Here is a 13950-nt window from a genome sequence, read left to right as displayed (position 1 = left end):
CTCTTCCCTATGTTGCTCTGTTATTCCCTCTTCCAAAGGCAGCAACATATTCTCTTCACTTGAGCAGCAACTGCATAGCTAGAATCGATGTATCAGGAATCAGCTTTTGTGACTGTCTTCACCAAGGAAGGTCAACAGTAGCAATTCTCCCATAGACCTCCCTTACTTCTAATGATAGCAAGGAGTACAGGGGTTGACTGATGATCCCAGACAGACTGATTTTGTGTGTCTTTTACCAGATGCACAAAACTGAACTCTGGAAGATTTACCCCAACCTGGTTGAACTTCATGGAAGCGCAGAAAAGCCCTGACAGACTGTTACTCTCTTTTCAGCAGAGCCTGTTGGGTGATAGCCTTTTCCCTTCATTAACTGCGTCTAGTTAGTGAGACCCAACAGTCTCATGGTTTGACCGTACCACAGAGACCCACAGAGTAAAGTTAGGAAATTTGCAACCAAAGAGGCAAAGTATTTTTCACAAAAGTTCCCTCTACTGTCAACTTTTTTAGCCTTACTTCAGTGTTTACTGTCCATGAACAAAAACAAAACAAAACTAACCCTCATGAATCTTGTCTAAAACGTATCACGGTGCATGAATAGTGATCTTTTCAAACTCAAATAGCTCAGTCGTTATAATTTATGAATTCTAAAGTGTTTTAAAGAATCAGGATTCATATTAAGAATTAAAGGCCTGTAAAATAGTTGATAAATAAATACATTTTTGGTTACTGATTTATGAAAAAGAATTTACAGCTACTTTACCCTGCCTGCTAACCTTTGCTGCTGGTGCTACTGTTTATTTTTTGTTGGCTGGATTTACTGTTGCATGGCCATGGCTTTTTATTTTGTTTTGCTGTCTATAAGTTAACATGGACCAAACCAATTTGAACCACGTTTATCACTACAACAATTTTTTGAAACTGCAGGCTAAATTTTGGCCTCAAATTTTCAATGGTCATATTCTGACTTTCACAAAATAAAGAGCTGCAAAAAAAGAAACCCTAACAACTTAAAAAAAATGACAACTGACACTCAACCCCTTCGGCTATGTCTACATTAGAGTTTTGTCAATAAAACTCTTGGAGCATCTACGCACAAAATGCGTTCTGTCAGCAGGAACTGCTGACAAAAAAGCCATGTAGATACTCTGGGGGCCCCTTTTGCCAACAGAACAGATTGAAAGGGTGATCTGCTTTTATGTGTAGATGTGATCTGGCAACAGAAGAACATCTCTTCCAACAGTAACTTTTGTAGACAGATGCTTCTAGTGTAGATGTAGCCATATAGATATATATATATACACATATACATATACATGTCATTGTTATGTTTTAGCCAAAGTCGTCAGATGATAAAATGTTTCCAGGGACTGCTTTTGAACTAGAGACTTGTGTTATTAACTAATGAGACAGTCACTTGCTCTTTTTCTTTTTAAAAAATACTCCTCAGTTAAGCAATATTATTACCAAACAGACTTTAAGAATACTTCTGATTTTTATTTCACCAAGATGAAAGCCAGATTTTGCAGTCAGAATGAATTTATGGTTGAAGTAAGTATACAAGATATAAAGGATTGCATTACGTTTTTTTTCTTTTTTTAATTAGTGGGGACGTGATCTTCCCCCGTTTCATTCACAGAGGCTGTTTCTACACATGCCACTTTCATGGCATGCTACTAAATGGTCCAAAATATGCTAATGAGGCACAGATGTAAATTCCCCGCACCTCATTAGCATAAGGTCACATGATCTGGAGTCCAGAAGATGTTCTTCCAGACTCCAAAACATTGTGTAGAAGAGCGGCCCCCTGAAATTTTTTGCGAAGAAGGGGCCTCCAGAAGGAGAACTTCCTTCCAGAAGCCCCCCCGGGGGCCGCACTTCTACAAGCTGTTTTGCAGTCCAGAAGAGCATCTTAGACACTCCAAATCATGTGACCTTACGCTAATGAGGCACAGGGAATTTACATCTACACCTCATTAGCATATTTCGGGCTGCTTACCAGCCAGAGAGTTTTGTAGCTTATTTCAGTGGAAGAAAGAATGGGCCAGGAAAATTATTTCATGTTCCATTGATTTTAAAGGGATGCATCAGTACTTAATTTTTGTTATATGCTTTGGTGCCTAGAAAAAGATATTTCCATTCAAAAGAATTCTAAATAAGCAAACTGATATTAAGTGAGCTTCTGTGTATCTGCTTCTCATTCTCCTCCTTTTGGTAACAGAGGTAGGACAGATTATTTTGTTTGTTTTTTGTTCAAGGACATCAGCCAGACACATAATACCATATCCAAACTCCTTTACCATAAAAAAGTATTGGAACACATATATATTGTAACTGGTGTTCTTTGAGTTGTTTCGCTCATGTCCATTCCACAATAGGGGTGTGTCTGCCCGCCACAGGCACTGGTGCCAAAATCATTTCCCTCAGCAGTACCTGTAGCCCCCTAATGACACCCCGCACAGGTGTGGTATAAAGAGTGCTGTGCACTTCCTCCACCCTCAGTTCCTCCTTGCCAGAAACTCCTACAGTGAGGAAGAATTGTGGCTTGTGAAATAGACATGAGCAACACATCTCAAAGAATGCCAGTTATGAACAAGTAACTCTTTTCTTCTTCAAGTGTTTGCTCATGTCCATTCCACAGTAGGTGACCTCCACCAGGAAGGCTTGGTGCACTCCTCATAAAACGCCAATGCCCTCCTGACATCCAGGGTATGGAACTGACAATCCTCTGCCAGACCCTGTAACTGGGGGCAGAAGGCTGGCAGGAATGTGCTCTGGTTAATGTGATGATAGGGACAATCATTGACAGAAAAGCCAGGTGTGGCCACCACTGGACCCTGTCTTTGTACAAGACTCAGGTCAGAGCTCTGATTTCTGACACCCATTGTGCTGCAGTATCGCTACTAGAAATGCCACCTTCCAGGTCAGGTGAGTCACGAGAGGACAAGGTTAAGGTCCCACTGTGGGACAGAGTACCAAACCGGGATACTCGGATAGAGAAGTGTGCCAGCCCTTGGTTGCGAGGCTGGACCAGGCCACAGCACAGTGAGATAACATGTTATGAAGCCCATAAGGAGAACCTTGTCCACTTTGCCTGATACATCACGTGTGTAGATGGCTTCCTGCTGCCCAGGAGGATGTTCTGCACTTCCCCCAAGCAAGAGCGCTCCTCCCCACTTAACTATGGAACATTCATGATGAGAGCTGCAGGGAAGCAAGACTGGGATGCAGAAGTCATCCATGTTCCTGTCAGCTGTTCAGGAGGGGCCAGGGCAGGTAGAGTGGCCTATTCATAAGCGTGCCGAACTAGTGGTGGTGAGGATTACTTGAGCCTTGTCCCATCTGGTGTGACATAAGATCCAACTGATGAGGGGAATTAAAGGAAAGGTATGTAACAGATCCTGGACCAGAGCATGAGATGTGATGGAGAGGAAGCTCTATTCCATCCCTCCCCAAGAGCAAAACTGCTCATACTTTTTGTTGTGCTTAGTGTTGAATAAGGGGAAGGCCTCACTTTTGGAAGACCATGTCAGCCGCATCTGGGTAGCAACCACCCATGGTGAGACGAGAATCCCTGCTCCCAGAGCGCTCTCAACTCTCAGGAGAAGGCTGGCCTCCAGACAGATATTATGACTGCAAAAGAGGACCCACACCTGGAGGCTCTTCCTGGTATGAATCCAAGTAGTGTGTTCCTCCCCCATCCATTGAGGTAAAACACAGAAGCTGTATTGTCTGCAAGGCCTCTTGCCACCCTGCCCGACACCTGAGGCAAGAAGACCATACAGGCCAGCTGAACTGCTCTGAGCTCTTTGGCATTTATTTGGAGTTTGTCCTCCTCTGGACCCCTCATCCCTTGGGTTCAGAAATAGCATAGGTCATCAACTACAATCACTAGTCACTTAGGAAAACTTACTAAAGCCTTCTTAATACCTATTAACCTTCCGTTACACGTAAAGTCACTAGATGGCACTGCATATCTAGCTAGTACAAGAACTTCTACATACTGTAGGAATTCCAGAATAACAGCTCTATTACATTCACCCTGAAGCACTGAGTATGTGCACATATTTGTGGTGTCTAACAATTCTCTTTACGATAAAGCTGTAGTGAATCACTATCTGAAGGAGGATGATTGGTTTGTCGTAGCAATTTACAGCATCAGGAAGCAGATAATGCTCATAAGGTAAGAACTAATGTAAGTATCTTGCTATTACATTTCAAAACTAAATGGGCCCGAACCTGCAACCCTTATTCTTATGAGTATAGCATAATAACTAGCCATTGTGGAATTACTCCCAGGAATAAACTGTATGCATGAGAAAGTACTTGCAGGAAATGTTTATATATTAATGCATAATATTGCAGTTGCAACACAAAACAAAAAGTTTTGCAAACATTCACACACAAAGGCCCCATACAGAAAGCCTGTGCTTAAGCCCATCCCTATTTAATATAGTATTTAGGAACATGAGTAAATCCCACCAAAGTCAATAGAACGTAATCAAGGTCTTCACATTAAACACATGATTAGATGCTGTGCTCAATAAAGATGATAGGTTTTTATGCAATTCCCTGTTTTGGATAATAAAACAAAATAGGATAAAAGTCTTTCCCCCCCCAAGTTCAGAAACATTACTTACAAGGCTGCTCCAGTCTCCAAGACAAACGTAAATTAGCTAGTATTTTCTAATGTGTGCTACAAGCCCTTAAGACCAAAGTGCCTTACTTACAATCATACCACTCCACCACACAAATCTGAAACTAAACTATTTCCTGGACTAATCAGGACAGGGGTGCAGGATACACATGCCTGGGAGCGGAGTAAATAAGACACAAAGAAACCTTTACAGTCATCCCATCAACAGTGTAGGAGGCAGCAGAATCTTGTTGCTTGCACGTCCTGAGCACATAGAGAAAGGAGTGTTAGTACTGCCAGCATTTCTGAACAGCCCAATGCCCCGTTGGCATCTGTTAGAGGCTGAGGGTTTGAGCAAAAAAGCACAGTAAACAGCATAAACTGGTAGAGCAGCTGCCATCTCATAGATCCTGCTCCAGAGATTTTGGGGGCAAACTACTTGTCTCTTTTCTCAGCAGGAAACTGCCACGTGTGCATTGCATCACCACACAATTCCAACACACATTTCTGGAAAAGTCCTGTAGAATTTAACAAGGATAAAACCAACAAGGTTGTTCAGAAATTACTCTGACAACCTACGCAATTTTATTAGGAGTGTCCACTATTTAACACACTTTTAACAATCTCATGAAATTCAAGAGCAGGATATAATTTCCTATTCAGTTATGTAAGAATCTTAAAATACTTGCATAAAGACATCTAGTTCTGTTAAATTACATAGGACTTTTCTCCATTGGTGAAATGCCTATTTAGAAGCCAGGGTGATAACTATATCATGCACTGAGCAGAATAAATTCGACAAGACTAATTCAGAGCTTTCTTTTGAATTAGTTAAATATGCAGTCATTTTTTTTAAAAAAAGCATATTCATTTCACCATATCCAAATACAATTTTCAAGTACAGAAAGGGCTATCCTTACTAAAATCAACAGAGTGGGAAGCATTTATGACTAATTCATTAAAACCAATTCTAAAACAGCAATGACAAAGCTGCTTCCCTGTTCCTTTAACTGTAAAAAACCCACACCAACATTGCATGAAATGAAGTAATCACTTGTTGGCTCTCTCTTCATATTCGTAAACCTAGTTTCTACAGTATCTGAAACAAGGACTTTTTTTTTTTACATGCTGTGTATAAATTCACACTTTGATATTGGACAAAGGAAAAATATTGGTATGGCAAAAATATTGCATACCAAAAAGTTTCTCTGTGGCTACTAACTTTGCACGTAAGGATTCCCACACCGAGTTTTACAACAGCTATTAACTGTACAAATAAGGATTAACTGTGGAATCCCCAACTTCGGAAATTGGTCACCTTCAACCTGACTTTGTAAATCATTAAGTGGTGTCCCAGCACACATTACCAGTATGTTATAGTTAGTTGCAAGACAACAGTGGAACGCCGGGTATCAGAATTCCTAGGTTCTTATCCAACCCCACCCCTTTACTGTCCAGATACGTATGTACAAACAAATCCACACACATTGCCGTCAACGGTGTCAGGTGTCAAAACTTCTCAGTCACTTCAAAAACCATAGTGTTATGAGGCTCTAACAAAGATTGGTTGAATACTAAAGTAGCCATCCTTGACTGCTGAGATTACTGACTGGGTGGAGTCAAGAAACTTTAGAAATAATTCTGCAGCTCGCTAAGAACCTTAATACCATGAAATTCCTTTAATTCGGCATGTCTGAGACTGGACATGTGCTGGATTACCGAATTTTCTGGACTATTGGATGTCACCACTCCTGTGCTTCTGCAGTTTCTTCACCACCCTCACACTCCTCAGCTTCACCATCCCGTGCTCCTGAAGCTTCTTAACCCCCTCCCACGTTCCTGTAGCTTCTTCACCATCCAAGAGCCCAACTGCAGCTCTTCACACCCCTGCCACCCCTCCTAGAGCCCTAGCTCACCCAGGCTTAACCCCCCGCATCCCTCCCATGGCTCCAACCTACCATCCAAGTTCCCAACTTATGTGAATTTTGAGGAACGCAAGGGTTATGTGGAATGCAACCCTCAGGTATCTCGGAGGACAACTGTATGCTGGACAATCAAATTTTGCTGCATTATCTCCATAAATAGGACTATTTTTGCCAGACGCCAGACCATCAGGATTTCCAGACCATCAGAGGCTGGATTAAAGGAATTTTACTGTACCAACATTTCAAAGTAGAACACTATTTTTGGTTTCCAAACTTGATACAGCTCAGCTATCCAAGTCTCAAGATGGAGACGTGAAACTCTTGGCCACTTAAAATTAGAGTCCACTTTTGAACATGTGGGTGCAAATATCTATCTGCTTCATTCATCTAAATTTAGGAACTTGTATTACTTTGCACTTATATATGCTACACAGAACAGCAGAGCAAAATACAGGCAGCTTTATCTGTGCAACAGAAATAACTAAGTAAAACATCAAGTAGGATGCTTTCTAACACAGAACTGGCCATGACACATACATATCTTCCACTGAAAGTCAATGGTAATTGGACACCATAACACCATTTGTGCCTTTGAAGATATCCAACGCCCCCCCCCCCCCCAAAAAAAAAACCCACAAAAAACAAAAAAACAAAACTACTATTTAGGGGGTAGGGTACGACAAAATTATTATATGTTTGGTAGACAGGAAACAAGGATTCCCAAATTAACAGTTCATTACAATGACTTGCAAAAGAATTCTGCTGCATTGTGATGAAGTGACAGGAGAACAATATGGACCTAACCTAAAGCCACTGAGGTGAATAGAAAATTTCACACGGGTTCTGTCAGGCTTTGGATCAGTCCCTATATGAACAGGTGAACACCATGACACTGTGAGGTGATCGTAATCACATTTCTGACACAAAGGTAATCGATGTTCATCTTTTATGCCACTTATATTTAATGTTTTCAGTGGTAGGGTTAATTATAAACAAACATGTTATCTTGTCCATCTAAAAAGCTATAAAACCAGTCAAGGTCAGTTTGCACACAGCCCTATGTCATGTGCTCAAGAAGCTATAAAGAACATCTCCCCATCTTCTGCCCCTCATGAGGAAGCTGGGCAAAATTGTAAAGTTAACACTGCTACAGTTTCTGCAAAGAGGCAATGGAGGAGGTGGGGCCATTGTTAATTTTCACAGAGCACAGCCACATTCAAAGCTGGCTGTTCATCCACATACTGTACCCATATAAGTGAAGGCTAAACCTCCTGGGAGTTCAGTGCAGGTTTGCATTACCCCGGTGTGCTGACAGTCTTGCCAAGCCTTTAGGCAGACTGGGGGGCCCTAGTTACTTGCTCTTGGAAGAGGTGGGGTCTTGGGCAGAAGTGGTGGGCCTCCAGCCCCTTTGACTCTCTGGCCGCAAAGACAAATTCTTTCTTTGCCCCTCTGACTGTTGGTGAGCCTAGCATCATTCCCCCCCGGCCCAAACTGGAACAGTGATTAAATGCCAGAATTGGACAGAAAAAAAATGAAGCTGATATTCACAATAGGTGGGCAATGTGTGGTGTAGCATATGCCAATGGAAGTGATATGTCTTTTGCAGAAAATTCTTACGTTACACCTCTCTCAGAACAGGACTGATTTCTGAACAATAAAATGGGTTATCTTTATTAGACCAAATATTAATTACAGGTGTGAACTACACATCAAACTTTAGATTCATGTCTTATTTTGAAACAGTTACTGTACTGTACTGTAATTTACATAATTGAATGGGACACTGTCAACTACTCTATTTTTTAAAACCAGAATTAAAACTACATTCAGATTGTGCACCAGCCCCCTATCGGTATGTGCTTTACTGTTTTATAAGTAGTTTTCATTTCTCTTTCGCTGCATCAAAGACCCACACAAACAGCAGCAGGGGAAATTAATGAATAAATAAATTAAAAAGGCATGAACAATAAGAAGTGACTAATGTTTAAGAATAAATTAAAACAATGTAGAAAAATGTTTTGCTTCTCTAATCAGTTGCACTTTTAAGAATCTGAGGTGACTCTTATGCCAATAGTTGACATACAGTTTTTGTGATAAAAGTGTGATTTTTAACTCTACGCTGTACCTTTAAAGAGTCACTACGTTTGAGGCTGGTAATTTTGTCAAGTAACAGTCTTCTGTGATGGATCTGGACAGAATTTCCAGGATTTTTTTTTTTGTATAATGTAATGGATTCTAAATAGCACAGTAAAATAGTGATTATGTAACTAGTAAAACTGAACTTAACTCATTCTTGTTACAATTGTTGTAGTCAATTCATTTACATCATGAGTTAATTTGGCTTACTCATTTTAAATTTACATGATATATTTCTTCATGTTATTCAAGGTCTGAGTTTGCAATTTAGATCACTCCATTTTCAGGCTACAGTCAGAGAAACTGAAGCCCGTTAAGAAATCAGAAACTTAACTGCTTAAAAAAAAAGAATAAGTCACATTTAGAGGAGATAAAAGTTACATTTTATCTCTTTAATGAGAAAATCTCTGGATAAATGCCTGGATTTGGGCTTGACTATATTGTAGGGAAATCTGGAGAAAAATACAGTCTTGCAGCTCTATAAGAATGGCCATACTGAGCCTGGCCAACATCCACTTAGTTAACCTGTCTTCTGACAGGGCCGAACAGCAGATGCTTCAGAGGGAATGAATAAAACAGGGCAATGATGGAATGATACAACTCTGCTGTCCACTCCCAATTCCAGTAAACAGAGGCTTAGGGACATCTGGAGAACAGTGTTGCATCACTGGCCGTCCTGCCTAACAGCCAATGATGGATCTATCCTCCAACAGCTTATCTTTTTTTTTTTTTTTTTTTAGTTTTGATCAAGTTATACCACTGGCCTTCATATTTCAAAGCAATGAGTTCCACAGGTTGATCGTGAATCATGTGAAGTACAGCCTTTTGTTTATTTTAAGCCTGCTGCTTGCTGTGAGTGAAGTTGCTAGACTTTAGAAAACAAATAGTATTATATCTGTAAAACTAAACAAATATTGATTACAAAACAAGACCTCTACCAGCACAGTGGGAAAAAAAGGCTTTTGTCTGTCACTTAATTTGGCAACATTGCATGCTAACAAAATAATGTATAATTAATATTCAGCACTTAGGTAGCACTTCTTCTAACTGATGTACAGAATAAGATTACAGTATATTTGGGGAAGTACAAAATGCACTTTTAGTTAACTGTATAGAAAAGCAGCATCTAAGTCCAGAATACTTACATTATTGCATTCTCCCAGGAAATACAGTGCAAACCCATCAGCTTTTGTAGCTGCCAAAGCAAAATAAAGAAGTAATTGTACTCACAGGGAGAATCAAACTTCTGCATGTTCTCTAAGGTGAAACAATATATTCATTGCCACTTAGAACAATCAGCTAAACTTCTGAAGATGAAACACCATTCCTGCATCCTGAGACTGCACAGAAACCCCAAAAAGTTGTTTGCATATGATAATGTTATCTGCGTTCCCTCAAATTTAATATATTTGAGACATAATTTGAAGCTACAAACTGATAAACTTACCTCATCTTTACTTTTTGTCTAATGAATATTACATTACATGAATATTATATTGCAGCTTCAGAAATGAGAAAAAATAGCCTTGCACAATGTAAATACATAGAACATAGAATATTTTCCCTCAAAATAAAAAGCTGCTTCCTCCAATATACAGAGCGTAAACTACTTCTGCCATTCCCTTAAGATACATAAGCATGACAAAACCACAAACACTGCCACTAAGTTTGCATGACAGGATTTTCTTCTAGTTTCTAAGACACATGGAAGCCTATGTTTTTTGTAACTGTTCTGTACTAAATACATAAGACACTCCAGCGAGTAAGCATCTGCTGGCAATTATTGCAAGACTCAGGTGTTTTGTGAGGCATAAGGCCAAAGGCTAGTGTTTAAGCAAGAAAAAGTACAATAATCCCTCAGAAATAAACCATCGGAGGTATTTTATTGCTAAAATGAAAAAGAACTCTCCGAAATAGAAGAACACATCAAACCTGTGCTTTAATACTCAACATTAGAAAACAGGCTTAGCACTTTGGCTGCATCTACACTTGCCCCAGAAAGGAGTAGGCATGTTTATGAGGCAGTTTGGAAGATGCTAATGAGGTGCTAACATGACCATGCAGCCCCTCATTAGCATAATAGTGGCCACGCGCAATTCAAAAGTGCTGCTTTCAGAATGCATGCTGCCTGTGTAGACAGGAGCCTTTCGAAAGGACTCCCCTGACTTTGAACGTTCTTTCTTCCTAAAACCAAATAGGAAGAAGAGACTTTTGAAGTCAGGGGGTCCTTTCGAAAGGCCCCCATCTACACAGGCGGCATGCGTTCTGAAAGCTGCACTTTTGCATCTCCTGCGGTTGCCATTATGCTAATGAGGTGCTGCATATTCATGTCAGCATCTTCTGAACTGCCTCATTAACATGCCCCCTCTGAAAGGAGGGAGCAAGTATAGACATGGCCTCTGAGTACAAACAGACCACCTTCATCTGTCTGTCAGTAATGCTGTCTCCTGCATATGCAAAGGTCTGAATGATTTCCTCATTTTTAAAAGGCAGTGCGTTTTAAGGAAAATAATTACAGGGGGCAATTTAAGTCACTTGACATTCTACATGTGTCTAGTTGAACCAAAAACCCAGTGACTGCTTAATTACTGACACAGACGTGAATGACATCAGCCCCAGCCATCAAGCAGCTCATTTGTATTTGAGTTGCAAAATCACTTCTGGATAAAAAATGTCTATTGGATAGAACAGGAAAGAAGAGAGTTGTTAGTTAAGGACAGAAGATCTATTCTCTAGTCTAGTAGGACTAGGGTTGGATGTAGTATGTCTCTCTCTCCTCCAGCTTCTTGTTCGCTCTGACTAACATAAATCAGTACTGGGCAAAAAGCAGTCAAGTAGCACTTTAAAGTGTATAGACTAGCACGGCTTCCTCTCTGTTACTATTCAGTACTGGGCAGTTGGGGTAAAGTTGAATTCAGAAACATCATTCCATTCAAGTGACAAGCAAGCAAACACAATCCACCCAAAACACACAACACATGAAACAGAAAAACCAACTACACATTCCAAAGTGCCAGAGTGGTAGGGATGTGGGGATAAGGGTGTAAAACAGGATCTGAAAAGTATGTGAGGCAAACACACCCAGACTGATGCTCTCCATATCTGTCTGTACATATGCTGGTTAAAATTCAGGGAGAGAGGATATGATGGAAGCTTTCCATTTACACAAGAGGCATGTTTCACTTTTAGTGTTGGACAATATTCTTTTTCATAAAGAAGTACCTACATCACATAAAAAAATGCAGTAATTCCAAAGAGTTACATTTTATCTTTGAGGAAAAGATACGCCCAAGTCACCTCAGTTTTGTTAAAGATGCCATCAAGATTTGCAATGATATTACTGATAACTAATTCTACGACTTTCTATATTGATCTGGCAGGCAACACCAAAACCAGGATAACTGAATGGTTTGCTTTGCAGTTGGCCCTCAGCCATCAACTCGACTCTCAACTCAGTGGACCTTTGCCCCAAGTTGGGGCTTCACTGACATCAATGGGGCTACACAACAGTGCAAGGGCTACTTGGTGCAGATGCAGTTGCAGGCTGGTGTACTAAACATGTACAGCTAGCCTGTCATAAGTATTTTTATCTATTAAATTACATAAGTTATGCACAAAATACCATGACAAGGCTTCAAATAAAGGGAATCAAATCCTTTTCCTTACCTATTTTAATGATGCTGCTCAATTCATACAAGAGTAGTTGGTTGTCTCCACCTGTATCCAACCGTTGTTCTATGTAGCTGTTCAGTTCATATACCAGCCCTTGCATATTCGTATCCTGGTACTGTTGAACCAAACAAGAAAACTCAGTTTAGAACAAACATTCTCCAACTTGAAAAAAAATGTGATCTGTGCCTACATTTATAAAAATACTCAGTGGATAGAATTCCATTGTTAGCCCTAACCCAATTTCCTGAATATTTATGCCATAGCCTCATGATATCAACAAGCATTCCACACTATGGCCAGCTAGCCCATTGTTCGAAACATATTGCTATACAAGAATGATCAATTCTTACTTGACTACACACGACCAGATTCATATGATCACGTCTCAGGAAACTGAGGTGTGTGACATTTAACATGCAGGTACCCTTCATACATTGCCCTTGAACCTCCTTCCACCATTATAAACAAGGCTGCTACTGTTGCTTCCACCTTCTGATTTCACTACCTATTGTGGTCGTATTTCCACAACTCTGTGTGTGTGTCTTCCCTTCAGAGCCTCATATATATCTACACTTTGGAGACACAAATCTTGTCCTACAATCTTTTCCATCAGCTGTCACATTGCGGTAGAGCATCCTGGCAACTGATATCGAGGATATTGGAGCACAGAGGAACCCCAGCATGTTGGTTGAAGAGGCAATACTTTTGCAGTGGGGAGAAGAGTTTTGAGGAGCAGGCACAACTCAGCCCTTGGAAGACTGCATCAGTGGGCACAAACTGTTCTGCGTTGTACGCAAGTCGTACAAAAGTGACAGAAATAGTAAGAATGTTAGCTGCTGTGGCTCAGTAGGCGATCATTGCAAATAAAAATGAACGAACTGAGAGGGAAAAGAGATTAATTGCAATAATTAGGATACTGAAGAGGAGACACTGCTGGCCACAGGGGGGTAGATGGAGGAGGAATCAGAGTACGGATGCATGAAATCGAACTCTTAGGGCTCGCCGTCGACCCCTGTACACTTCGCAAGACACGAGTGAAGGAGGCCAACAGGCAAAACTCTCCCGTCGAACTTCTCCTGTATTGACAGATAGGTCAATTTCAGCTGAACAACTGATACAGCTAGAATTGCATATCTGCAGTTGACTTTCTTAGTATAAGTTAGACATAGCCTTACACCACTGCAAAGGGAGTACAGCCAGAATAGGAGTATTTTATATAGCATTTAGCACTTATTTTACACAGGCACAAGTAACTACACAAAGAAGGCGGCAATGAAGGTCTGCTGTTGCCAGTACTTTTTAGCCCAGATCTGCAAGCTCATTACATAAGAACATAAGAATGGCCATACTGGGTCAGACCAAAGGTCCATCCAGCCCAGTATCCCGTCTGCCGACAGTGGCCAATGCCAGGTGCCCCAGAGAAGGAGAACAGAAGACAATCATCAAGTGATTTATCTCCTGCCCTTGTACTGAAGGCTAGGGCACCATACTTTATCCCTGGCTAATAGCCATTTATGGACCTAACCTGCAAAAATTTATCGAGCTCTTTTTTAAACCCTAATAGAGTCCTGGCCTTCACAGCCT

General features: G+C 40.6%; 1 protein-coding gene across 5 annotated transcripts in view; it reads right to left on the bottom strand.

The window, feature by feature from the left end:
• The window catches only part of PDE10A (phosphodiesterase 10A), a 253255-nt gene that overhangs the window by 64078 nt on the left and 175227 nt on the right, over nucleotides 1–13950 (bottom strand). For all 5 annotated transcript variants that reach the window (XM_074990261.1, XM_074990262.1, XM_074990264.1 and 2 more), the window contains 2 exons: nucleotides 12361–12481; nucleotides 9840–9889 (listed from right to left, as the gene is read on the bottom strand). In XM_074990261.1, coding sequence (XP_074846362.1) covers nucleotides 9840–9889; nucleotides 12361–12481 — 171 coding nt within the window. The remainder of the gene's footprint in view (nucleotides 1–9839; nucleotides 9890–12360; nucleotides 12482–13950) is intronic.

The sequence above is a fragment of the Carettochelys insculpta genome, chromosome 3, assembly GCF_033958435.1.
Source record: "Carettochelys insculpta isolate YL-2023 chromosome 3, ASM3395843v1, whole genome shotgun sequence".
NCBI lineage: Eukaryota > Metazoa > Chordata > Testudines > Carettochelyidae > Carettochelys > Carettochelys insculpta.
This window is presented reverse-complemented; position numbering and strand designations above follow the sequence as displayed.